This window comes from Peromyscus californicus, unplaced genomic scaffold (assembly GCF_007827085.1).
Source record: "Peromyscus californicus insignis strain IS unplaced genomic scaffold, ASM782708v3 Scaffold_17__1_contigs__length_78620276, whole genome shotgun sequence".
NCBI classification, from domain to species: domain Eukaryota; kingdom Metazoa; phylum Chordata; class Mammalia; order Rodentia; family Cricetidae; genus Peromyscus; species Peromyscus californicus.
In genome coordinates, this window is record NW_026294469.1 from 77,335,060 (window position 1) to 77,361,597 (window position 26,538).

General features: G+C 38.0%; 1 protein-coding gene across 1 annotated transcript in view; it reads left to right on the plus strand.

Annotated features, from left to right (window-relative positions):
• The window catches only part of Cd226 (CD226 molecule), a 76,556-nt gene extending 50,731 nt beyond the window's left edge, over positions 1–25,825 (plus strand). The window contains exons 4-6 of the mRNA XM_052742738.1: positions 15,258–15,357; positions 19,882–19,939; positions 24,497–25,825. Of these exons, the coding sequence (XP_052598698.1) occupies positions 15,258–15,357; positions 19,882–19,939; positions 24,497–24,610 (272 nt within the window). The 3' untranslated portion in view covers positions 24,611–25,825. The remainder of the gene's footprint in view (positions 1–15,257; positions 15,358–19,881; positions 19,940–24,496) is intronic.
• The last annotated feature ends 713 nt before the right edge of the window (positions 25,826–26,538 follow it).

The following is a 26,538-nucleotide window of genomic DNA, read 5'->3' on the forward strand; positions in this document are numbered from 1 at the left end:
TTACATCTTAGAAGGGATAATGTCCTTATGAGTTTTTTTTTTTTCTTTGGTTTTTCGAGACAGGGTTTTCTGTGTAGCTTTGCGCCTTTCCTGGGACTCACTTGGTAGTCCAGGCTGGCCTCGAACTCATAGAGATCCGCCTGGCTCTGCCTCCCGAGTGCTGGGATTAAAGGCGTGCGCCACCACCGCCCGGCTCAAGTTTTACATTTTCTTCATAGCTTATTTAAAGACTCTTTTCATATGTCATATTCCACATTGGAGGTTTAGAAATTACTGATCAAAGAAATGGAACTTTTGAAAACCAAGTGCAATTTTGCAGAAGAAATTTTCATGAACTTTTGTTTGTGTATGTCAGAAAGATCAATTTCCTTTTTATTATTTTTTCTTTTAAAACATAAATATTGTACAATTTTGTCTTCTTTGTCAAAAATCAAGTGCTCATAGGTGTGTGGATTAATGTCAGAGTCTTCAATTTGATTCCATTAATCCACATGTCTGTTTTTATGCCAATTCTAAGCTGCTTTTATTACTATAGCTCTATAGTAGAGCTTGAAGTCAGGGATGGTGATGCCTCTGGAGGTTCTTTTATTGTACAGGATTGTTTTGGCTATCCTGGGTTTTTTATTTTTCCATATGAAGTTGAGTATTGTCCTTTCAAGGTCTGTGAAGAATTATATTGGGATTTTGATGGGGATTGCATTGAATCTGTAGATTGCTTTTGGTAAGATTGCCATTTTTACTATGTTGCTCCTACACTGTCTAAGAGCATGGGAGATCTGTCCATTTTCTGATATCTTCTTCATTTTCTTTCTTCAAAGCCTTAAAGCTCTTGTCATACAGGTCTTTCACTGGTTTGGTTAGAGTTACCCCAAGATATTTTATTTGTGGCTATTGTAAAGGGTGATGTTTCTCTGATTTCTTTCTCAGCCCACTTATCATTTGTATGTATATAGGAGGGCTACTGATTTTTCTGAGTTAATCTTGTATCCTACCACATTACTGAAGTTGTTTATCAGCCGTAGGAGTTCCCTGGTAGAATTTTTGGAGTCACTTATGTATACTATCATATCGTCTGCAAATAATGAAAGTTTGATTTCTTCCTTTCCAATTTGTATCCCCTTGATCTCCTTTTGTTGTCTTATTGCTCTAGCTAGAACTTCAAGTACTATATTGAATAGATATGGGTTGAGTGGACAGCCTTGTCTTTCTGATTTTAGTACAATCACTTGGAGTTTCTCTCCATTTAATTTGATGGTGACTGTTGGTTTGCTGTAAATTGCCTTTATTATGTTTAGGAATGTTCCTCATATCCATGATCTCTCCAAGTCCTTTATCATGAAGTGTGTTGGATTTTGTCAAAGGCTTTTTCAGCATCTAATGAGATAATCATGTGTTTTTTTTCAGTTTGTTTATCTGGTGGATTACATTGACACATTTTCATATGAACCATCCTTGCCTCTCTGGGATGAGGTCTATTTGATCATGGTGGATGATTTTTTTTTTTATGGATTCCATTTGCCAGTACTTTATCAAGTATTTTTGTATCAATGTTCATGAGGGAGATTGGTCTGTAATTCTCTTTCTTTGTTGTGTCTTTGTGTGGTTTGGGTATCAGGGTGACTGTAGCCTCATGAAAAGTTTGGCAATGTTCCTTATGTTTCTGTTTTATGGAACAATTTGAGGAGTATTGGTAATAGTTCTTCTTCAAAATTCTGGTAGAATTCTGCATTGAAACCATCTGACCCAGGACTTTGTTTGTTTGGGAGACTTTTAATGACTGCTTCTGTTTCTTTGGGGGTTATAGGTCTATTTAAGTTGTTCATCTGATTTTGATTTAATTTGGGTATGTGGTACCTATCCATAAAATTGTCCATTTCTTTTTCATTTTCCAACTTTGTGGAGTATAGGGTTTTGAAGTATGATCTGATGATTCTCTGTATTTCCTTAGTGTCTGTTGTTATGTCTCCCTTTTCATTTCTTATACTGTTAATTTGGATATTCTCTCTCTGCTGTTTGGATAAGGGTTTGTCTATCTTGTTGATTTTCTCAAAGAACCAACTCTGTTTCATTGATACTTTGTATTGTTCTCGTTGTTTCTATTTCATTGATTTCAGCCCTGAGTTTGATTATTTCCTGGTGTTTGTTTCTCCTGGCTGACTTTGCTTCTTTTTGTTCTAGTGCTTTTAGTTGTGCTGTTAACTCACTAGTGTGAGAATTCTCCAACTTCTTTATGTATGCACTTAGTGCTATGAACTTTCCTCTTAGTACTGCTTTGATAGTGTCCCATAAGTTTGGGCATGTTGTGCCTTCATTTTCATTGAATTGTAGGCAGTCTTTAATTTTTTTCTTTATTTCTTCCTTGATCCAGTGGTGATTCAGTTGAGAGTTGTTCAGTTTCCATGAGATTGTAGGCTTTCTATAATTTGTATTGTTGTTGAATTCTAACTTTAAGCCATGGTGAACTGATAAGATACAAGGGATTATTCCAATTTTTTTGTATCTCTTGAGATTTGTTTTGTGACTGATCCCACATCTGATACAGGGATGATTTCTAAAATATATAAAGAACTTAAGAAGCTAGACATCAACAAGCCAAATAACACAGTTAAAAAATAGGGTACAGATATAAACAGAATTTTCAACAAAGGAATCTCAAATGGCTGAGAAACACTTAAAGACTTGTTCAAAATCCTTAACCATCAGGAAAATAATGTCAAAATGACTCTGAGATTCCATCTTACACTTGTCAGAATGGCTAAGACAAAAACCACAACTTGACAGTTCATGTTGTTTGAGGATGTGGAACAAGGTGGAACACTCCTCCATTGCTGGAGTGCAAACTTGTACAGCCACTTTAGAAATCAATATGGAAGTCAATTATCAAAAAACTTTGAATTGATCTACTGCAAGACCCAGATATACTACTTTGGGGCATATACTACTTTTGGGCATGTACCCAAAGGATGGGCAATCATACCACAAGGACACTTGCTCAACTATGTTCATAGCAGCTTTATTCATAGTAGCGAGGAATTGGAAACAACCTAGATGTCCCTCATCCGAGGAATGGATAAAGAAAATGTGGTACTTTTACACAATGGAGTATACTCAGCTGTTAAAAACAATGACATCATGCAATTTTCAGGCAAATGGATGGAAATGATCCTGAGTAAGGTAATGCAGACTCACAAAGACAAACATAATTGGTGCCTTAGTCCAATTGTCATCAGTGAGGCTTCATCCAGCTACTGATGGAAATGATACAGACCCACAGCAAAACATTAGGTGAAGCTTGGTGAATCTTGCAGAATAGGGAGAGAAAGGATTGTAGGAGCCAGTGGAGTCAAGGATACCACAAGGAAATTCACAGAATCAACTAACTTGGCTTCATAGGAATTCACAGAGACTGAACAGACAACCAAGGAGCCTTCATGGAACTGACCTGGGCCCTCTTCATATATATTACAGTTGTGTAGCATGGTCCTCTTGTGGGACTCCTAACAGTAGCTGGCTTTTAGGACCCTACTCCTCATACTGGATCACCTTGCCCAGCCTTTATTCATGGGAAGGTGCTTAGTCTTACTGCAACTTGATATGCCATGTTTTTTGATATCCATGGGAGAGCTGCTCTTTCCTAAACAGAAAGTTAGGAGTGGATTGGGGGTATGAACAGAGGGAGGAATGGAAGGAGGGAATGGAAGAAGAGGAGGGAGGAAAAACTGTGGCTGAGATGTAAAATAAATAAATTAAAAAACAAAAACAAAACAAAAGAAAAAACCACAAACAGAGCCTAATGTCTAGTCTGTAGGATTAGAGAATGAAGAGTATAAAGTTAGATCACAGGGGAGTATTTTCAAGGAACCAAAATGCCACAGTATGTACTCCCCCAACAAAAATGCTACTTGTGTGTTTCATTAGCAAGACTCATATGGCTGGCAGATAACAAGAGTAGAATGCTAACAATCGTTAAGATCCCTCATCCATGCTTGGCAAAGCTTCTTGACTTTGACTCCCTGTGCTCTTGATAGTATGGAAGTATGATAGTATGGAAGATTGTGTGTGTGTGTCCATGTTCAAATATGCACATATATGCATATGTGTGCCTGTCTAATTCAAGTTCTTATGCTTGCAAGACAAATACTTTGCAAAGCATTCCAGCTCCAAAGAGAGATTTATCAACTTTTATGAGTTGATTTGTATTCTAAGAGTTCTAAGTCATTAATAATTACTCTGTGCTTTAGATTTTTATTCTTTTACAACCTTCTTTCTTACTTCCATGGGTTTGAACTAGATGTTCTAAGCTTGTCTGTAGAGACCAGTCTGTTTCCATGACACAGTTTGATAAGTTTCAGCACTGGAGTATTTTACATACACGGAAAATAAAATGTTCATGACATTTCTTTTATATGCTAGAATCACTCCACTAAAATCCCCAAGTCCTGCTGATTTCACTCAAAAGATAAAATAGTTTCCCCTGAAGCAGATCAGATATAATTTCCACCTCAATTTAATATCAATTTAAACATTCTGAATGACAGCTGGTTACCCAGATGTAACACACAGTTACCAACATCACAAGTGAGTTGAGTACTCAGTCACTGCCTATTATGTCATGGTTTCTTCACCTCACAGTTGCCTCTGCCCACATCAAAGATTTTTTTCCTTTTAGTGAGATAATGCATTTGAAAGCACAAGTAGTCAGATAGTTTCTTTTGAAACTCCCATGTAGAGATACATACATTTTCCCCAAAGTACAAAGTAAGGGGACGTTTGCTTGTAGTCATTTTATACATTCCATGTTTTAATATTGGATTGAATAATACTGTCATGTTAATATCACACACAAAAGAAATCTAAGAAACAGGAGAAAGCAGTTGCTCTTAGAAACTGATATTGCTGTTTGATAAATCTTTGCCCCCAGAGTGAGTTTCAACTTTTAAAAACATTTTTATTACTTTATTTATTTACTCTGTGTGAGTGTGTGTGTGAGTGTATGTGTGTGTGTGTGTGTGTGTGTGTGTGTGTGTGTGTGTGTGTGTGTGTGTGTGTTGTGTGTGTTGTATGGAAATCAGAGATCAACTGACAGAAAACAATTCTCTTTTTACCATGTGGGCTTCAGGGATTGGAACTCTGGTTATCAAGCTTGGTGACAAGTACCTTTGCTCACTGAGCCATGTTGTCACCCTCAGTTTTTATTAAAAAACTAAACCTTTCTTGTTCCTTGAAATTTAGGCAGGTAAAATTCAAATTCAGATCTGTGTACTTAGTTATCCCTCTTAAGATCCATGCATGGCCTTGTGGACTGTAAAAAAAAAAAACCCTCTAAAAACCTTGACTCTATAGTAACCATTTTTACTGCTTTTGGTCCTACATACAAATTTCATCCTAAAACCCCCAGGAATTATTAATAATATGTGGTTATTCTGTAGAGTCATACTAGAAATTGTATATAGATTAATAGGTAAAGTCTTTTCCAAACACATAAACACAATTGCCATTTTAAGAAATTGACTTTGTATAAGATTGACAGTATTTGATTCTTTTTTTTTAATTTTAATTTTTATTTTGCAATACAATTCAGTTCTACATTCAGCCACGGATTCCCTTGTTCTCCCCCCTCCCGCCCCCCTTACCTTCCTCCCAGACCACCCCCCATTCCCACCTCCTCCAGGGCAAAGCCTCCCCCGAGGACTGAGATCAACCTGGTAGACTCAGTCCAGGTAGGTCCAGTCCCCTCCTCCCAGGCCGAGCCAAGCGATCCTGCATAGGCCCCAGGTTTCAAACAGACAACTCATGCAATGAGCACAGGACCCGGTCCCACTGCCTGGATGCCTCCCAAGCAGATCAAGCCAATCAACTGTCTCACCCATGCAGAGGGCCTGATCCAGTTGGGGACCCCTCAGCCATTGGTTCATAGTTCATGTGTTTCCATGCGTTTGGCTATTTGTCCCTGTGCTTTTTCCAGTTTTGGACTCAACAATTCTCGCTCATATAAACCCTCCTCATTCTCGCTAATTGGACTTCCAGAGATCCACCCGGGGCCTAGCCATGGATCTCTGCATCCAGACCCCTCAGTAGTTGGATGGGGTTTCTAGATTCTTAGTGAACCCGAATTCCAATCCCTGAAACCCACATGGTAAAAAGAGAATTGTTTTCTGCCAGTTGATCTCTGGCTTCTGTACATCACACACACACACACACACACACACACACACACACACACACACACACACACACATACATACACACACATACATACACACACATACATACACATTCTCTCACACATACACACACACACACACACACACACACTCCCTCTCACACACACACATAAAACTGGAAATTACAGTTTTGAGTATTTCAATTTAATTATCCGGATGAGTATTTTATGTGAATTTCAAACACACTGACCTGATTCTTGACAAATATTCAAAGGCAGTAAAATGGCTTTTCAGAGGGATATTTATTTAAAAGATCAGGACATGAAGAGCAAGAATGAATCTGCCACTCTCAGAGATATATTCTCAAAGCCCAATTTGCACCTTAAAGTTATAATTTACACCGAAGTGATTCAAGAATCCTTAAAAGGTATTGACCCAATAGAGAAATATATTTTTCTTTTACATCATCTGTAAAGTGTAAAATAAATATTTAGCAGTCTACATTGACCTCACTATGATTTATTTTCAGAATGCATTTAGCACACTTCATTTTTGTTGGAACTCAAAAGTAGTCATGGTGCCATAATGTTTCAAAATGGCATTGACATTTTATTAACGCATAGGACCTGATTTCCCCATGCACAAATATAAATGTGAAAAATCAGTGCTTCTAGTTGGGCTCATAGAGATTAAGGATGGTTTTAGTCTTGATGATGGTGAGCAAACTGATAGAAAAGCTAATGAAAATGCTGTGCATGATTGCAAGGAGGAGCAGATGCTAAGAGAGGAGGACATTAGCAAAGGCTGGAGTACTTCCAGTGGCTACACGTTAAAGATACTCAAGGGTCATGATGTGTAAAAGTTCTGTAATCTTGGATTGCAGGTTTACAGATATGGAAAAATACAGGTTCACAAAGTATAATTGTTTGGATATTATTGTCTTCACTTTTCATGTCTTATTTGAAAAATTAGCACTAATTCTTCACTCTTATTTGTATGTGTGTTTAAGAATAAATATATGTCTGAACATTTGTGAAGGAGAATAAAACAATCCTTATTGACTTGCTATGTAACTGGAAAGCAGTTAATATGTCATTGTGTAGGCAGTTTTAAATATGTACTTAACACAGGCGTATATGCCAAATTTCAAATAGTTTATGAAAACAATTCACTTTGTTTTTATGTTGATTACTGTTTTCTCTCTCTGACTCCAAAAATGAAAGGCATAATTTTTGAAATCTAGTCATGCAATCAACAGTCACTGGTTTTTAAAAGATGAGAAATTGGGTGGGGTAATTAAATTCTAACAGGCATGTCTAACTGTCACCCACAACCAGGATGTCTATGAGTGCAGCATAACACAAATCATAAACCACTTAAAACCTTATGGGGTTTGTTTGCAATTTCTTTTGTAACTCAGTTGCACGATTCTTGAGTGTGAACTTTATACATGATAACATTATGTCACATCAAGCTGGGTCATGCCTGTGTCTAGAGTATAAAACTATAGTTTTAAACAACAATATTGCTCTTTATAGTTATGTGTTTGTTTTATACTTTAAAAGCATGAAGAGAAGTTTGTTCTTACAGTTCCTTAAAATTAGATAGCATTCACGTGCTAGACATTTAACCCAGGACTTGTATCCTGTATCATATCCTGACAGACATAACACACAAACAGCATATTTATATGTAGGATTTATTTAATGGCAATGCTGTAATATGGATCTTGAAGGTTTGATCCCTTTTGGTGCCATTGAGAGGTGGTGGAATGTTTAAGAGGTGGGACACAGTGAGAGAGAGGTCTTTTAGTCTCAGAGGTGTGCCCTTGAACTGAATGATGAGACTCTAGCTCCCTTGCTCTGTGTGGGAAGTGGGTGGTTTTCTTCTCCCATCAGCTGTTTTCCCGTAGGACTCCTCCCTACAGATCACAAAGCAGTGAGACGACTTGATCATGGACTGGAAACTAAAATAAAACCTGTTTTTCCTTCAAAGTTTATTCTTCTTGGTGTGTGTCATAGTAGCGCAAAGCTGAGTGACACACCATGTGGTCTGAATCTTGAATGCGCATGGTTTTGTGTTAATCTGTTTTTGATGCACATGGGTCATGCTTCCCTGTGTGCTGTTTGCTGGCCTAAGGATTTATGCAGAACCACTCATTTGCTCCTCAGAGCTGTTTCATCTCATCCACACTCTACAGGCGAGAAAAGTGAAGCACAACGAGTTTAATCAGTTTACTCAAAGCTTCTTAGCTAATAAATACATGCGCTAGGCTGCAGAGGCTAGCACCTAGGCTTCAGAGTTCCTGTTCTTAGCCCCAGCTCCTCATTCTGCCCCAAAGTAGAAGTCTTGCTGCTCACCTCAGAAGTGGGTGTCGGTGAGGTCATGGAGCTTTGGTTTCCTCCTTTTAGACATCTACCCACACTGAGCTGTATGCGAAGCAAGTTAAGGCTCGCAACTGGGGCCTGATCTCTGACTGTCCCATTCCAGCACTGGGTGCTGCAGCTCATCTGGTTACTGTCCTCATGCTCAGGTCCTGTGTGGTTGGGAGCCCTTCTTCACCTACTATTGTCCACATTTCTTAGGGGCTTGTGGAGTCATCTGAGACTGGTTCCACACACAGTCCTGGGGAACTAGCACAATCACAGCTGGTGTGAACATCTAGAGGTGGGATGCTGGCCTCTGATAAAGTCAAGTCTGCACTAAAAAGAGACTAGCATATTGTGTGGTTTAATTGTATTTAATCCCCAGTGAAACAGTGTTAATGTTGGAGCTCTAATTGGGCCATGAGGGCTCTACAGTTATCAACAGATAAATGCCATTATCACAGTAGTGCTTTAGTAGCTCTGAGAGTGGAATCCTGAGAGAGGGATAAGTAGAGCACCTTCTCTTCTCTCTCATTGCCACCTTCCCTTGTCTTCCCACTGTCCACCATGGGATGATGCAACAAGAAGGTTTTCTGTTGACTATTGTTGTTTTGATGGCAGTGGTGGTGATGAGCAGACAGGTTCTTACTTCGTAGCCCAGCTGGTCTAGAACTTCGTATGTAGTCCAAGTTGACCTCAGATTTGTGCCAATCTTCCTGCCTTAACCTCTTGAGTGAAAGCATTATGGGTGTGAAAAACAACACTCAAATAAATGTCTGATTATTGCCACCTAACCTCTGGTATTATGCTACAGCCATTGAAAGGGGCCCAGACACCCATAACTTTAGGAATAGAATCTGGGCAAAGGACAATCCCAGTTCATGACAGAGACACCTGGGATAGTTGTGCATGACCTTGGGCCATTGCAAAACACCAGTGCACTAATTTTATGGTTGGGGGTCACTACAACATGAGGAACTGAATTAAAGGGTCACAGCATTAGGAAGGTTGAGACTCACTGTACTAGATGCTTAGTACATGGCAAAACCCAGTGCTGTGTTACTCTTTAAGCGGCACTGCTACCATGTGAGAAAAGCCATGAAGCACAACAAACCCATTATCAGAGCTTTATTAGGAGAAGGGAGGGACAGAAGAGAGTGTGACCAGGCCTGAGGAAGACACATGCAGAGAGAGAAGGCGGAGAGGAGAAGGAGAAGAAGGGGGACTAGTTATAGGAGCAAGCAGCATCTGTGATACAGAACTACTGCAATGTGACATTTCAACATGAATAGAAATGGTTTAGTTAATTTTAATTTGGATTGTGTGTATAAAATATAAATGTGAATATGTAATTTGTGTAGTTAATAACATTTATATAGTGTTTAAAATACTTAAATTCCACTATATGTTTTATTTAAATACCATTTAAATATTTAAATCATGCTTGGCATTAATTCTATCATCATTTTGCCACTTACGAAAGTGAGAGATTAAATGTCCAGTATGAGCTCTTCAAGTGAAATAAAACAGAAGCCAGGACAAGGCTCCACATCTGTCCTCAATGTCTATGCTTTTATTTTCCTTCTGTTTAATTTAAGATTAGATATTTTTCTGTCTAATGCCGAGAGTTGAAATGAAGAATGACTTGATATTGCAGAATCTGTGAGTGCATGAATATCTGCTTCACGCCAACTTACTGTATGTGTATTTCACCTGTCCACAGATTAAGGTCTGGCATTTGTGCTTCCCTTTTTAATGAGCCAAAGAGAACACTTTTACCTGATATTTGAAATGTGCCCTTCCTCACATGTTCTGGTCCTGTTAGTTAGATTCTTTGGTGGTTTGTTTCTTTTTCCTTTTTTCTTTTTTTTTTAAAAAACTTTTTATTGATTCTTTGTGGATTTTACATCATGCATCCTGATCCCATTCATCTTCCTGTCCCTTCCTTTCTGCCCTCTGTCCTTGCAACCCCTCCCACAAAATAAAATTTAAAAGAAAACCCTAAATCCCAAAGCAAACACAATCAAACAAAAATACCCCACCAAACAAACAAACAAACAAACAAACAAACAAACATTTCTAAAATGGACTCATGCAGCCCAGGCTGGTCTCAAGCTTGCTATGTAGCCCAGGCTGCACAGAACTCTTGATAATCCTGCTTCCAACTCCAAAATATTAGGATCAAAGACATGGCCCAATGCAATTGCCTCATTATCTAGGTTCCACATTGTTCGGCGCCTTCACCCTCAATCCACCTGAGTCTCTAATAAAGACAAACAGTGGGCAGTGCCAAGGACTCTGCTTGCCTAGTACTGTAGGAAAGATCTAGTGGCATTTCTATCATGAGTCTTCTCTAAAGGTTTATAACTCAGTCATAAATACTTGGCCTGGCAGAAACTTACCCTGGAGGGTCATAGGCCTAGAGAAAATTATTCATTTATAAATTTTACTGACTTGCTTGAAATTGTTTTAACTGCATTCATCCTTTGTGATAGGAGGAAAACTAATGGCTTCATAGTTCAAGACAGTTTTGTCCTCCTATGAATCAATACAACATTGGGATACATGAAAAAAGCCATTAGAAAGGGACCACTGAGAACAGATAATAATTCTTTTAGGAGAAGGGCTTGAGGGCTGGCATTATTCAACCACAGATCTATTAGCAGAACTTAAGGGGAAAAGCGAATGTTATGAACTATTGATTAACTCCCCAAAGCATCCTGTTTGCTTTCTGTGTTTCCATCCACACAGGCCTTATGGAGGTCCATGCTGACAATACTCTGGCCACTTCCAGAGCAGCTACATAAGGAAGACAGGGAAGGGAGGGGGAACAGCGGTGGCTCCAGGCTGTGCTGGTCCATGTGTGGCTGAAGCTGCATGTCTCTATACACTCACTTCAGAGGAAAAACGCTTGTTTGGTGCCTGATGTTAAAACATGTAGGGCTTTTCAAAGTAATGTAAGTTCCACTAAATCAGTTATAAAGTAGGTGCATATCTGTCATCCTCTGTAGTACCCATCACCCAGTATACTGAGAGACTGTAAACATTTAGACGCTGAACAGAAGGGCCTAAAACTGATGGTCAGATTTATTGAAAGAGGTTGGTCATGGAAAACATAGTTCAACTGAAGCATTTGAAACTAGGATTTATAACTGAGAACTCTGTTGAAAATAGTCTAAAGTCATATAAACGAACACAACAAAAGCATAATCTTAACTCTTAATGATTCTGAATCTACTTTAAAAAGGAGTCCCCCACGTTTTGTCTTTTAAATGTAACCACTGAAATTCAATAAATTATTCTGTTTTAAGCATATAGACTTATACTTTCATAGTTTTTTCTGATTCATAAGCAACATATCATTTAGAAAATTTGGAGAAAACAAAAAGCAAGAGAAACATATACTCTAAATTTGTGTGTATGTACTCGTGTATGTGTATATGTTTATATCTGTGCAAGTGAACCTGTGTACATGCACATGTGAAGATCAGAGGCCAACCTTAAGTCCTGTTCCTCAGGAGCTCTTCATCATGCTTTTGGAGACTGGACCTCTCACTGGCCTGGGGCTTACTAATTCAGCCTGGTAGTCTGCTTACTTCTGTATTTAACATAGAGTGTGACACCACAGGAGACTTCATATGGGATCAGAAGTCAGGTCTTTGTGATTGTAAGGCAAGTGCTTTGCCAACTGATCAACCTTCTAGCTCTAAAAAAAAATTAAATCTATATTCCCAAAGCTTAAATATATTCAGTGTGTCAAATATGAAGGTTTGGTATATGTAAATATTGAGCAAGAATTACCATTACCAAATTAATTAGCACACCCCAACTTACCTATACTATACTCTATATCCCCTGAACCTTTTCTTCATATAACAAAAGCTTGTACCCTTGAGCATGATCTCATATTCTGTACTTCCTACTCTATACCAGAGATTGCCATTCCACTCTCTGCTTTCAGCATTTTTAGATTTCGCCTACACTTAGACTCATAGTATTTGTCTCTGTGTATCTGCCTTATTTCACATGGAATAATATTCTACAAGTTCATCTGGGCTGTCACAAGTCTCAAGATTTTATCAGAAAAATACTGAAAATAATGAAATTTAAAAATGAGCGATAGATCTTGATTGATCTTTTCTAAACAAAATGTAAAACTTGCCAAAAGTATGGAAAAAAATAGTTGGTGTCACTAGTCACCAGCAGAATTCAAAACCACAAGGTACGCATGCATGCTCATGTTTGTGCAAGTGCACATGCATGAATCACATGCTAAATAGCTAATATAAAAATATAAAGATATGATAAATGTTAGCAAAGATGTGGTGTAAAGGAATCCAGGTACACCCTTTGTAGGAATATAAATTAGCATAGTCATTGTGAAAAACAAAATGGAGGTGCCCAAGGAATTGAAGGTAGAACTACTACACAACCTACTAATTCCTCTGTTGAGTGTATATCCAAGAGACTAGGGATTGGTTCCTTGAAGAGTTATTGTCTCCCTGTGTTCACATAGCACTATTCACAGCACTCAACATATAGAAACAACCAACATGTCTATCAGTGGTGGGATGAATAAAGAACATGGTATATATGGGCAGAGCAAGGTAACATTCAGCAATACACACAGAAGATTATGTCATCTGTGACCCCGAGATGAACCTTGTGATATTCTGTTAAATGACATAAGCCAGACTCAGAAAGAGAACCACTGTATGGCTGCTCTCACTTATTCTTATAATGCAGATTAAACAAATGTAAAACTTAAAAACATCTTTTATTTGTCTTAGTTTCTTTTGAATAAAGCTGGTCTAGACTTTAAGTTTTTATCATAAGAAAAGGATTCAGTAAAACTGTGACTTAGGAAGTATGGGTTGTCCTGAAGAAATATGAGGTAGAATGAGCTGAATGGGCATTCCTCTCAGGTTGTCATTGATTTCTAAACTGCAGTGGCAAATGTGCTGTCTCAATAGAGAGCAATAAAGACAACAGGAAAACCTCACTTCAAATTTACCCCTGCCAGCAACTAATAGTGATGGGGGCCATCTCAGAAGATGCTCTGTGAGTGGAGACGGGTGAGGGTGGCCATGGGCAGGAGGACACAGAGGAAAGTGGGGTAGTCTCTCACCCACTTTTGGTCCCTCCAGAGATGGGATTTCTCAAGCAGTAGCTCACCATTCTTTCAAATACTGATTCATCACCTCATTTGAGAGATGCAAGAATTCTGAGCAGAGAAAGATGGTACCAGAGACCAATCAGCTAAAACAGAGGCCAGTCAAGGGGGAAATTTAGAGTCCCAGACAACACTAAGTCGGAGTAACATGTTCACCCTCAACACTGCTTTTAATATTCACTCAAATGTATTATAAAACATATTTTAAAAAATTCTGGTAAACATTTCAGTTATATCGCCTGCCTGGAGTATATGTCAACATAAGATGCAGTTCTATTAATATATTACTCCAGTATTATAATTTTTATCTGCAAATACTTTTTTGTATATGATAATGAAAGAGCATATGTGTTCAATGGGTGCAATTACTATTATTTGTAGTTGAAAGTTTCTCTGGTCCTGCCCAGCCCTGTGCTCCTGCAACCGCTTATAAAATAATCACTCGGGCCGGGCGGTGGTGGCACACGCCTTTAATCCCAGCACTCAGGAGGCAGAGCCAGGTGGATCTCTGTGAGATCGAGGCCAGCCTGGGCTACCAAGTGAGTTCCAGGAAAGGCGCAAAGCTACACAGAGAAACCCTGTCTCGAAAAACCAAAAAAAAAAAAAAAAAAATCACTCACCGGGCAGTGGTGGCGCACTCTTTTAATCCCAGGACTTGGGAGGCAGAGCCAGGTGGATCTCTGTGAGTTCGAGGCCAGCCTGGTCTACAAAGTGGGTTCCAGGAAAGGCGCAAAGAAACAGAGAAACCCTGTCTCAAAAAACAAAAAACAAACAAACAAAAAAATCACTCAGAGGCTTAATATTATTTACAAACTATATGGCCTATGGCAGGCCTCTTGCTAGCTAGCTCTTATATCTTAAATTAATCCGTTTCTGTTGATCTATGTTTTGTCACGTGTTCTGTGGCTTTACCGGTCTGCTGGCATTTGCTCCCTGGGCAGCAGGCTGACATCTCTCCAGACTCACCCTTCTCTTTCTTCTCTCTCCTTGGATTTTCCACCTGCCTCTAAGCTGCCTTGCCATAGGCCAAAGCAGCTTATTTATTAACGAATGGGATGAACATATGTTCACACTGAACAGAAAGATATCCCCCAGCAATTATTGTTCTTTTTTTAAGATCCATTTTATTACTTGATGTGTATCTGCATATCTGTGTAATATATGCGGATGTGAGCTTAAGTGCTTTTGGAAGTCAGAGGTGTCAGATTCTCAGGTGCTACAATTACAGGCAATTGTGAGCCACTTTGTAGATGCTGGAACCAGACATAGGTCCTCTGCAGGAGAAGTAACCAGTGAACCATCTTTTCAGCCCCATATTCTTGTTCTTGTTGAACCCAGCTTAGTTAAGGAGGTAATTAAGAACCTGTGATAGTCATAAGAATTAAGGAGGCTGTCAAGGAAAAATGCCTTTCCACCTTAACCTATCCTACCGTTATTAGATTCTTTGAGTTTGATTGTTGTCCTGTCATGATTAATGGATTCTTACTTCATTTTCTACCTTTCTTGGTGGCCTTAATTAAATTACTAATTCACTCCCTAATTTTTTTCTTCTAGGTGGATCCAATAACCATTTTATCCTTCCTGTTGCTGGAGGGTCAGTTTCCCTGTTGTTTGTTATCCTGATTATAATCATCACGGTCATGTTTTATAACAGGTGAGTAAAGCAACTTAGCCTGGGTCTTATTTGCCTTGAATAATTCTGATATTTAAGGTTCTTTACGAATGACCCAGCAACTTATCAAGCTGACTCAGAATTTGTGTGTGTGTGTGTGTTTGTGTGTGCGCACGCCCATGTATATATAATTACTGTTCTTAAACAGCGACAAGAAGCAGGGGCAGTATTATTATAGACAGAAGCTGGAACCATTCACTTAAGAATTAGTAGAGTTGTCAGTGTGCCCTTATTTTCCTGCAAATTCCTTTGCTTCACCTCCATCCTCCCTTTCTCCTCCTCCATGGGAACAGCTGTCAGTTGAGAAGGTTTTGTGTGAGGGGGCTGGAGAGGGCTACAGAGAGGGAGAAAGAAGCGAAGAGAATAAGGGTCATGTTTTATTCATTCGTCAGCTTTTTTTTTTAACTGAAATGTGGCAAATAAGAGGTAAGGAAGCTTATATATCAGCAAGATAACAAGTGGTTTGACAGTTTCTGAAACAAGCCATCTGGAGATGTTACATGAAGTGACTTAGCTAGGAGCTGGAAGGGTGGCCTTAGACAGAGGTTTAGGTTCTACTAAAGCTTCTTACTTTTTACTGCATTTTGACATAGAGGAGAGTTCAAAAATTTTCTTAGTTGTCCCTTTATTTCTCTTCTAGTTCTCCCATGAGCACTGCTGACTTGTCTAGTGTTTCTCATACTTCTTAACTTTAATTATATTGGATAACTTATAGTATGTACCAGCTGGAGTATTCCCTGCTCAAGGGAGGAAGGGACCACTCTTTGAACATTGATATTTTGCATGTCTGGAACAGCACAGGCACTTAATATGGTTGTTTTGATAAATGAATAAATAAAATTTCATTCTTCTTTTGCTGATAATATTAACACACACACTTATTAATACGTTTCTCCAGCAGGTTTTTATGACCCATCTCCACATATTGTCCCTGACCCTATCTCTTTTGCTGCCACCTGACTTTAATAACGGCTTTCACCACCACCCCACTTTGCTCTCTGACACACTTTCTCTTTCTCACCTATTGATTTTTTTTTGAGACAGGGTTTCTCTGTGTAGCTTTGTGCCTTTCCTGGAACTCGCTTTGGAGACCAGGCTGACCTCGAACTCATAGAGATCCACCTGGCTCTGTCTCCCGAGTACTGGGATTAAAGGCGTGTGCCACTACCGCCCGACCTAACCTATTGACTTTACCTACTTCTTTTGAAAATAGGACTGGTGATGTCATTCTCCTGATTGACACTTGTGTGTGTCATCTTCCCCCAGACATCAGAATAATCTTGGAACTTGTTAACCAAGCCACTGAAGATACCTTGCATCTTGACAGCAGCATCTTCATTTATCTTGTCCACATTACTACTCTCCCTTATACATATTTCTAACATGTCCAACTCAGTTCTCAAAGGAGAAGAACTTTGCTACGAAAATACAGTTTCTCTATTTTGGCTTCAGGCTTCATTCAGCATGCAAGGCATTTGTCCTCTTTCCCCATGCCAGAGATCTGTCCTCTTTTGATATTCCTTCAAATAGACCTGATGTCACTACCTGGAATCACTTTGTCCTCCTTATCTGCCATTCCTTGCATCTTACTTTGTATTTTAATTCTTCTTGTGATTGCCGTCTTTTCCTCTACATCTATAATAATAATGTGAGGATGTTGTGGTTTTTCGTTTTCAGCATTCAATTGTATTTAGCACTAATATGTCTAAATAGTACATATTCAATAGGTGTCTGTATAAGCTCTTGGAAACACAGGGAAGTTTTACCTTTCCCCCCATCATGGGTAGCCTTAAGTTTTTTCTGACCAGAAATTACCAAGTTGAAGTAAAACCCCCCAAGTGTTAGTATCATAGAAAATTCTACACTGCTCCACCTTGGTTTATTAAAAGATGCAAAGGGCAGAGGCCACAGGTGCAGTACAAAGGGCCCGGCAGCACAGCTGAAACAGTGAGCGGCAGGAGGGACCTCTGCAGGGTCACAGACGTTGGACATGATGGGTTTCGCTTCATGAAAATGCATTACTTTTACCTGAACAACTAAATTGAACCAGAGAGTGCATAGCCTCCCCCTGGTTAAATGTTATAAAAAGATTAATGGACTTGACTGCATAATAGTAGGTGAAAAGCACAAAAGAAAGGGCACATGTTCATCCTACTTTGTCACAAGTCTCTTTTGGTTGTTACTTCAAATGGAAATGCTTTGAAAACTGACCCGAGGGTTATAGCAGTGACCTGGAGCCCTGTGTCGTCCTGTTCAGAATAATGCTGCAGCTTCTGATGCACTGAGTTGGACAGGAGCCAAAGCAAACCCTGACTTTACTCCTAGCGCCTGGTCACCTATGACTCTGATGTCCTTGGGAGCAATTCCTCTGCTTCTGGCCTGTACTCATTCCATGTAGAGATGGGAACATTGAAAATAGTGACTATGACCAGCAGTACAGAGTGCTGCTCAGAATCAAAGGAGCCAAAGTTTATTCATGAGATGGACATCCATCTTTGTAAGGTAATATTTAATATTTAGTGAGAAAAATATTGCTTATTCGTACATTTTATAAACATTTGCAAATTGCATAATGTCTTGATACGCTGGAAACTCTCCTCTTTTCAGCACTGAAAAAAAGTCACATACTGGGAAGTACCTTACAATTAGGCAAACCAGGACAACTGCTGAACACAAAACAAACTTTGGTATATATACTAACTATATTGTAAAGATAAAAGGACTATGAGAGATACTGATCCCTCCTTGTCTAGCAAGTAGCACACCACAAGTTACTTAAAGAGAGCTTTGAGATCTAAGTCAAGTTCTCTTTTATCCACCACATTGTATGTACTAGTCTTATTTAAATATAGGTAAACACACATAGAGACAGACACCTACACACAGAGACATACCTATGCATATAGACACACAAATACACAGAGAAAGACATATACAGACACATAGACACACATAGATACCATTTCTTATGAATGACAACTCAACTGACCAGAGGCATAGATCCATCCAATAGCAGCCATATCACATATTTTCTTAAAGAATAAGTGAGAATTGACTTACATAAACTTAGGAAAATATCATTTATACATTATACATTTACACATGGGATGAGTAAATAAATTGAGGACTAATTTCTTAAATAACAAAAACCAAATAAATGCACATAAAGAGATAAGAATGTGCTGAGGTAGTAGGGGTACTTTCAAGGAATTCCAAGTATCCACTGCAAACAATAGCCATCACTGAGCAGCTTTTCTTTGTAGAAAGAATATCTTGCTTTCAGATTTTCTACAGAGAAATTGAAATTGTATCTTTAAACAAAACATGAGAAAAGGAAAGAAAACAAAACTTCTCACTTCTTGTGTTTAATCTATTTCTATTTTAGTTCTGTTAGAATCTTGTCCAGAGAGAGATGATAAAGAGAGTGTCATGATTCCCCCATAACAGCTCTTTCAATATTCTTGGCCGTGGCTATTCTTTTTACACTTTCAATTATATTACCATCTTTTTTTTGTTTCTCTTATATTTTTTTTCTGAGATTTTTGCCAGGAACTTTGGTTTTCCTAGGTAAGTGTATTGCACACTGTTTTTCTGGATGGGCTGTTTGTCTGAGTGACTCAGGGTGGGGATGCCTCGGAGTCAGGTGGGAGGGCCATGGCTTTAACTTCAGCAACACTACCAACCAACTAAGATGCCAGGCAAGATGCTATTTCCCCTCTCAGCACTTTCCTAATGTATTAGAGCTTTGATGAACTCTAAATAAAATAATGCATCCAGGTAATTTATAAAGACCCAGGAGATTTTATAAAACTTAAGTCAATTATTATTGTCATTCAATAAATTCCAATGCTAGCATTTTAAAGAAGTTTTACTTGTAGAAAACCTCTAAGTCCCAAAGCTGTAGGCTGTTTTAATATTAACCAACTATATAGTATCTTGTGAAATAACTGTGATTAATTACTAATGTACTCTGCCCAAAGAGCCGTGTAGCTGTCCTTCCCGTCTATAAGTACATTGGAGAAGGTAAGTGTGCTATGCTTTTCATTGCTGTGACAAACACCAGGAAAAACAGCCCTAAGGAAGAACAGATTTATTTTGACTCACAGTTTGGAAATCATGGAAGCAAGAATATGAGGAATCTGGTCATGTTGTATCCAGTCAGGAAGCCGAGGGAAGTGATTCCCAGTGTATTTTCTTCTTGTTATTGAGCCTTTGACCCCAGCCAGAAGGATGGTGATACTTATATCAGCATGAGTCTTCTTCAAATAAAAATTTCTGGAAACAAAAAATCATACCAGAAATACACTTCCATGATGACTTTAAATCTAGTCAAGCTGACAATCAAACCACCACAGTAGAAAGTGTAGACATAAAACAATTATTTATAGCCATAACTATTTATTCACTAGTACACACTGGCTTGAGACACAGCAAGGATTTGAAAAGTAGGGATAACTAGTGCTAGAGTGCAGTGTCTTAATATTCTTTGCTGAATTTGTGTTCTAGAAGGAGAAGGAGACAGGTGAGAACACCACTTAAAGAGCCCAGGGATAAACAGAGTAAGGTAAGTTGATTGTCATTGCTCCCATTGTTTAAAAGTCTCCTGTAAGACCTCTTTTATTTTCAGTTATCAATCTTATTGCTTACTTCCCTTTCAATGACCTTGAGTGCCATTGCTTGCAATTCAAGTGTCAACTAGCTGACGAAATAGTTACTCTCTTATTGTTAATAGTTTTGAAGCTAGGATTTTAAAAATATAGTAGTGTAAAAAATATTACATGCCCATAGTTCTAGTTCTTGGAAAACTGAGGCAGGAGGATTGTGAGAAAAATAATAGAAATTACACTGATATAATTATAGTCAGCACTATACATTGCTAAAATCTGCATTATGTGTGTTTCCATAACACAATGAACAAAATTGATAGCTTAAAACAGCAGATATCTACTCTTTTATGATTTTGAGGATTGAAGTAAACAAAAAAAATGAAGCATGAGAAGGATGCCTACTTCTTAGGTAAAACTGGTCTTGCACTTTTCTACCAGCTTCTGGTAGTTTCCTGCAGTTCTACACAGCCATTGGCTTGCAGATATGCCTCTAAATCTCTCCCTGTGTTCACATGATGCCTTATTTGCATTTGTCTGGATCTCCTTGGCTCTAATAAAGACACTGGTCATATTGGACTAAAGGCTGATGTTCCTTACTTCAGTGTAACACATTAACTTTATCTTCTTAAGTTTTGGGTGTGTAGATGTGCATATGAAGGCAAGCTTTGTTGCCAATATGTGCATGTGTTGAGGCCAGTGTTTCATGATGACTTCTATTTTCCTCTATAGATCTCCACATTATTTTTTGAGACAATGTCTCATTGACTTTTGCCACTTTTGCTAGATTTATTGGCCATTGACTCTCTGAGATCTTCTTGTCTTAAATTTCTAGTACTTGGGTTGCAGAGATCTGTGCCCAGCTAGCACATGGGTGCTGGGAATCTAAATCCTATGTCCATGCTTGTCCACTAAGCACTTAGCCACTAAGCCCTCCTCTCTAGCTCCTTAGTGTTAGTTTATCTGCAAAGATCTTACTTTCAAAATATGTTAAATAATGAAGTTTTTGTAAAGATATTTATTTTTTAAAATATTTATTTATTTATTTTACATCCTGGCCGAAGTTTCTCCTCCTTACTCTCCTCCCATTCCCTTCCCCCAGCCCGACCCCTCTGTTTCCACCCCCTAATCCACTCCTCCTCCATTTCTGTTTAGTAATAGGCAGATTCTCCACATGAGAATCAACAAAACATGGCATATCAAGTTGCAGTAAGATTTAGCACCTCCCCATCTATTAAGGCTGGGCAAGGTGATCCAGTACAGCATCAACTAAACTGGGCTCATAGGGACTTACAGATGTGGAACTGACAATGAGAGTGTGCATGAGACTGACCTAGGTGCTCTGCATATATGTTATAGTTGTGTAGGTTGGTCCTCTCATGGGACTCCTAACAGTGGGAACAGGGGCACTATCTCTTGTAAAGACATTTTTAAAGAGACACCTATTCAACTCATACATAACATTATTTTATGTCATAAGGTTATTATGAGGGCTAAATTAAACTACAAAATGACTCAGAAGCATAGCACACACAAAGAAAGGTATAATGCATGACTTTCATTGATATTATTATCTTTGAATTAATTTTTAATTAATAAATGCTCAAATAGGTTATAAAATTACAGAATTTTCATGTGTGTTGCAGGATTGTAACAAACTATGAATTTTTTCTTTTTTAATCTGCTTTGCTTTGCCCCCTACTTCAATTCAAAAAGTGGAAAATTCCTTCTGAGTTTGCAGATAAGAGGGATGCTTTTTTCATGTTCATTGTCCCTAATTTTAGTTCAGATATCTCGATCTTAATAGCAAATTATTGTATTTTTTAAGTTTCACTATAAAACGTGGCTGGGAATTGAATGCTCATATGCCCCCTAAATTCATATATAATAATCAAACCTCCAGGGTGATAGTATTTGCAGGTGGGGCCTTGCAGAGGTGATTGGGTTATAAGGGTGGAGCCCTCATTAATGGAATTAGTGCTCCTATGAGAAGAGATGTGAAGAGTTTGAAAGCCATATCCCTTTGTTTGTTTGTTTGTTTTCGTCCAAGGAAAAATTTGGCACAAGGAAAAATTTGGTATAAGAAGAAGGAAGATGAATATCTGTAATTCAAGGATCAAGCCCTGAGTTGATATTTGACCTTGGACTTTGTATACTTTAAAATTGTGAGAAATAAATGTTTGTTGTTTAATTAAGCCACTTAGTTTATACTATTCTGTTATAGCTGCCTGAACTAAGACATTTTTTCAAGTGCTATCCAAAGTTACGTCAATTTTTCTTCACTTTAATTATTTGCAGTCAAGTTCTACATGGCTAAAGCACAAATACTAAAAAGTCGCTGACAATCTGATATGTGTGCTGTAGACTTCTTAATAATCTATCAATTTAATTTTCCTCTTTTATGAAGCAATTGGTCTTTAGAAATTATTTTTCCTGACTGACTCATAGTTTGCTTCTTGGAATCAAGTTCAAAACAAAGATGTTTTGCCTTAGTTCATATGCTACCAGAGCACACAAGATGATGCTCCAATCCCAGTGTTTAGAGTCCTTTCTTTGTGCTGAACTTTTTGACCCATCATGCCAATCCAAATGCAAATTTATTGCTATGAATTTTGAGAGTGGAAAGAAAGATGCTTTAAATTATCTCCACTAGATATCCAATTATTCCAGACTTCTGTAGCATAAGGATATTATAAAGGACTTGTGGACAATCTTAGATGATTGAAATCTTAGAACTGTGAAAGATAAAGGTGTTAGTTATACTTGATTCTTTTGAGTGCTTTACACAGTCCATATCAATATCAAAGCATCTTTGTTTTCCTTTTGCTTTCTTCATACAGATGCAAAAGTCATTTAATTTTGAAATAGTTATCAAAAGAGCTCTCTCTCTCTCAGTGTATTTAATTGCTTACTTTTTGTTTAAAGATAGGACACTGTGCACTTTAACATTTTTATTTATTAAAGAGAATATTGCTAGATATGAGCTTCTTTCTCTCAAGTTGTTTGTCAGGGGTGTCCTGGAGGAATTCCAAAAATACAGTCTATTACTATTCTTCTTGGTTGCCCACGAGAACTTAATGATAAGACTCTATTCTAAAGACACCACACACTTTACCCATGCTATATGAGAGAAATCAAGTTGCCATTGACAAAGAAATTTCCTTCCCTCTGGATAGCTTTCATAAATAATGTAAACGGGTGCTATTTAGGATGCTAGAGGAAAAAGTCCTCAAAAGTCTTGCATAACACTGGTGCATTAGTGGTACAAATATTATGGGTTAACCAACTACCTTCTGGTTGGGTAAGAGGCCTGCTCCATGGGAGGAAATATATGCTTGGTGCTGTAATTCTAAGACCCACGGTGGGGAACTTACAGGCCCCATGCATAAACCTACTACTATGGGTTTGCTAAATGGATGTAGTATTAATCTGCTCTCTAAATTCTTATTTCTGTACCTATAAACTAGTGTAGCTCTCAGACATCATCACAAAAGTTTCTTTTACAGTGGATAGTGGTTAACATAGAAAGTCATGACTCATTTTAAAGTGAAGAGAATAAGTATCTGTGGAGTGCTCAGCTATTCTATCTGTCTATCTATCTATCTATCTATCTATCTATCTATCTATCTATCTATCTATTCAAACACACTCTTCCCAAGGCTCAGAGATTATCAGATTATCAAGGAAAGTGGGGGCAGAAAGCCAAAGTTTGGGGAGGACTGGACTAAAACGCTGTCTTCTGGACATGATAGGACTACTGACTGCACTGATGAATCCTCAGCAGCTGTGGTTGCCTATACAAGATCCATACAAGATGAAGCCAGCCAGCATTCCAACCTGGAGGGAAGATGGACTCACAAGCCCCAACCCCTAGATGAGAAGCTATTGAGAGTTGATGGCTTCTGTGGGAGGGAGAATCAGTTTTCTTTAAGGATGTGTCCTCTGGTGGGTCAACCATGTTCCAGTGAATGACTTCACATCTACTTGTATATGGGCAGAACAAATTGGAATAATAATCAGTGGGTTATCAAAAAATGGACATGAAGTTGAGAGGTATGGGCTGATGAATCTGGTAGGAGTTAGGGAATGGAGCAGTGATTAATACGACCTAAATATATTGTATGCATATTTAAAACAATAAAAAATTAGTAAAAATATATTTAAAGAAAGCTTTATTTATTAAAGTATCCATTCATCAGATATTATTATATAGACACTATGGGGAAATATACTAGACTTTGCATAGGTAGAGTACATCTTATCTTTGAAGAGGTAACCAGAATAATATTAAACCTGATAATCTGCCTTAAATTTATCTAGCATCTATTCCAGTCTTGTAAATTGAGAATGTAATTTCTAAATTAAGTTTTAGATAATATAGAGAATATTTTATCAAATTATTTGTAATGGAAATTTGACTAAGTGCATTTGTAGGGTAAGATCAAATAAGATAGAATGCCTTCAATTTGTGCTGAAATTCAGTGAGCCATTCAAATGTTCTGCTATTTATTTTGTAGGTAGCCACCAACTGCAGAAGTCCCACTTCTCCCATCCAGTCTATAGATGATGAGAAAGAGGACATTTATGTGAACTATCCAACCTTCTCTCGAAGACCAAAACCAAGATTCTAAGCTGTTCTTCTGGCCTGAGCACATTAGTGATAACTTCTATGGCATGGATTTTCAGCCATCCTCTTTTCATCACCAGTATAAAATGTATTCATTTTATTTTATTTGCTAAAAAGAAATACTTCATCACCTGGGAATATTCTTAATAGAGATACATTAGAGAATCCAAATCTAATTAGCTCACATACGCAAGAAAACTTGTCCCATTGTGCAATAGAACAGTCTAGAGAAGATGAAGTGTCACAAGATTTTCTTGTTGTATTTGAAATTAATGGTGGGCAGAAGCTTGTCTCTAGATCCTCTCTACAGTGTTGGTTCCAATACTACTGGTCCAATACTCTTGCTGCTTCCCTCAGATGCTCCCATGATGATTGCCAGTGACACTTGGTGGAAAGTTTACTGGTCAAACACAAGAAACAAAGTTCATTATTCACGTATTAGTAAGAGGATAGCATTATCGTAAAGGATGAGATGACTTAAGTCAGGTATGGGTTCTCCTATAAAATAGGGGCGGCACTAAAGCATTACGTGGGAATTCCAAGTATTGTTAAAAAGAAGGATGAGAGGGGTCTAGAAGCTGAGGTATTCCTAACAAACATTGACTACAAAGACATCACTTGTTAACCAGCTAACAAGTGAGTATGCTGCAAGATCAGCATAATTTAAAAAAAGTACATGTAAAGGAATGGCCAGGAATGAGACAGGTGTGAAATGTGTCTCTTCCCTTTCTAGGTTCAAATAAATTCAACTCCACTTCTATAGAGAATTCTTGCCATCCACTGGGCCTAATCTTCTATAAAATGAGATGCTCCAATAAGAAACAATGCTTTTGATAATGTTTTTTTCAATTTTAAGAATTATTTTAATATGTAAATTTGTGAGTTAAAAAACTTGCAAAATGAATGCATGAAAGAGATCGGTGGTTGTAATCAGACTGCTGTTGTTATTTAAATGCCTTCATGTTAATGTTAAGAAAATAGAATATAGCTGGGCTGTGGTGGCACACACCTTTAATCCCAGCACTTGGGAGGCATAGCCAGGTGGATCTCTGTGAGTTCGAGGCCAGCCTGGGCTACAGTGTGAGTTCCAGGAAAGGCGCAAAACTACACAGAGAAATCCTGTCTTGAAAAACAAAATAAAAAAACAGAAAGAAAATAGAATATAAATCTCTTTTTTCTCTTTTATCCTTTCCCATTTGTCTATTAATGAGGATTGAGCTTGGAGCTTTTAAATGTCAGGCAAGTGCTCTACCATTAAGCTACAACTCCAGAATATAAATTTAAAGTTTAAGTTTTAAAACTTATTGCTAAGATACTATTTAAAAAATTTTAAAGATCAATTTAAAAGATAAAGTAAAAAAAAAACTAGGAAGTTTGTTTTTTTATTTTAAACTTGCAAGTTATATTTATTTGCATATAGAACTCTATTAAATAAAATAACATCCTCATTAAAATAATCTTTTTTTGATTAAGAAATTTTTTTCATTCATTTTACACACCAATCAAAGGTCCCCCTCTCCCCTCCTCCCACCCCCAGCATCCCCCTCCCAACCCACTCCCCCCACAAAAAAGCGAGGCCTCCCATGGGGAGGCACATCCAGTAGAGGCAAGTCCAAACCCTTCTCCCTGTCTCAAGGATTCATGAGGTGTCCCATCATAGGTAGTGGGCTCCAAAAAGCCTGCACCGGGGTTGGATTCTGATGCTACCATCAGGGGTACAATAATCTTGTAAATTAGGAAAGCCCAGATTATAGTTAGAGATTGGTTTACATAGTTTATTTTTTCTATGTTATGTTCAAAGCACTAACAATGTTGTAAGATGTTGTTAGAAAATAACTTATTTGGGGCTAAGAATAATAACTCTCTAATCCTGATTTATTGCTTATTATCCCTGCTATAATCATATGTTCTGTGACTATCCTATTTAGAACA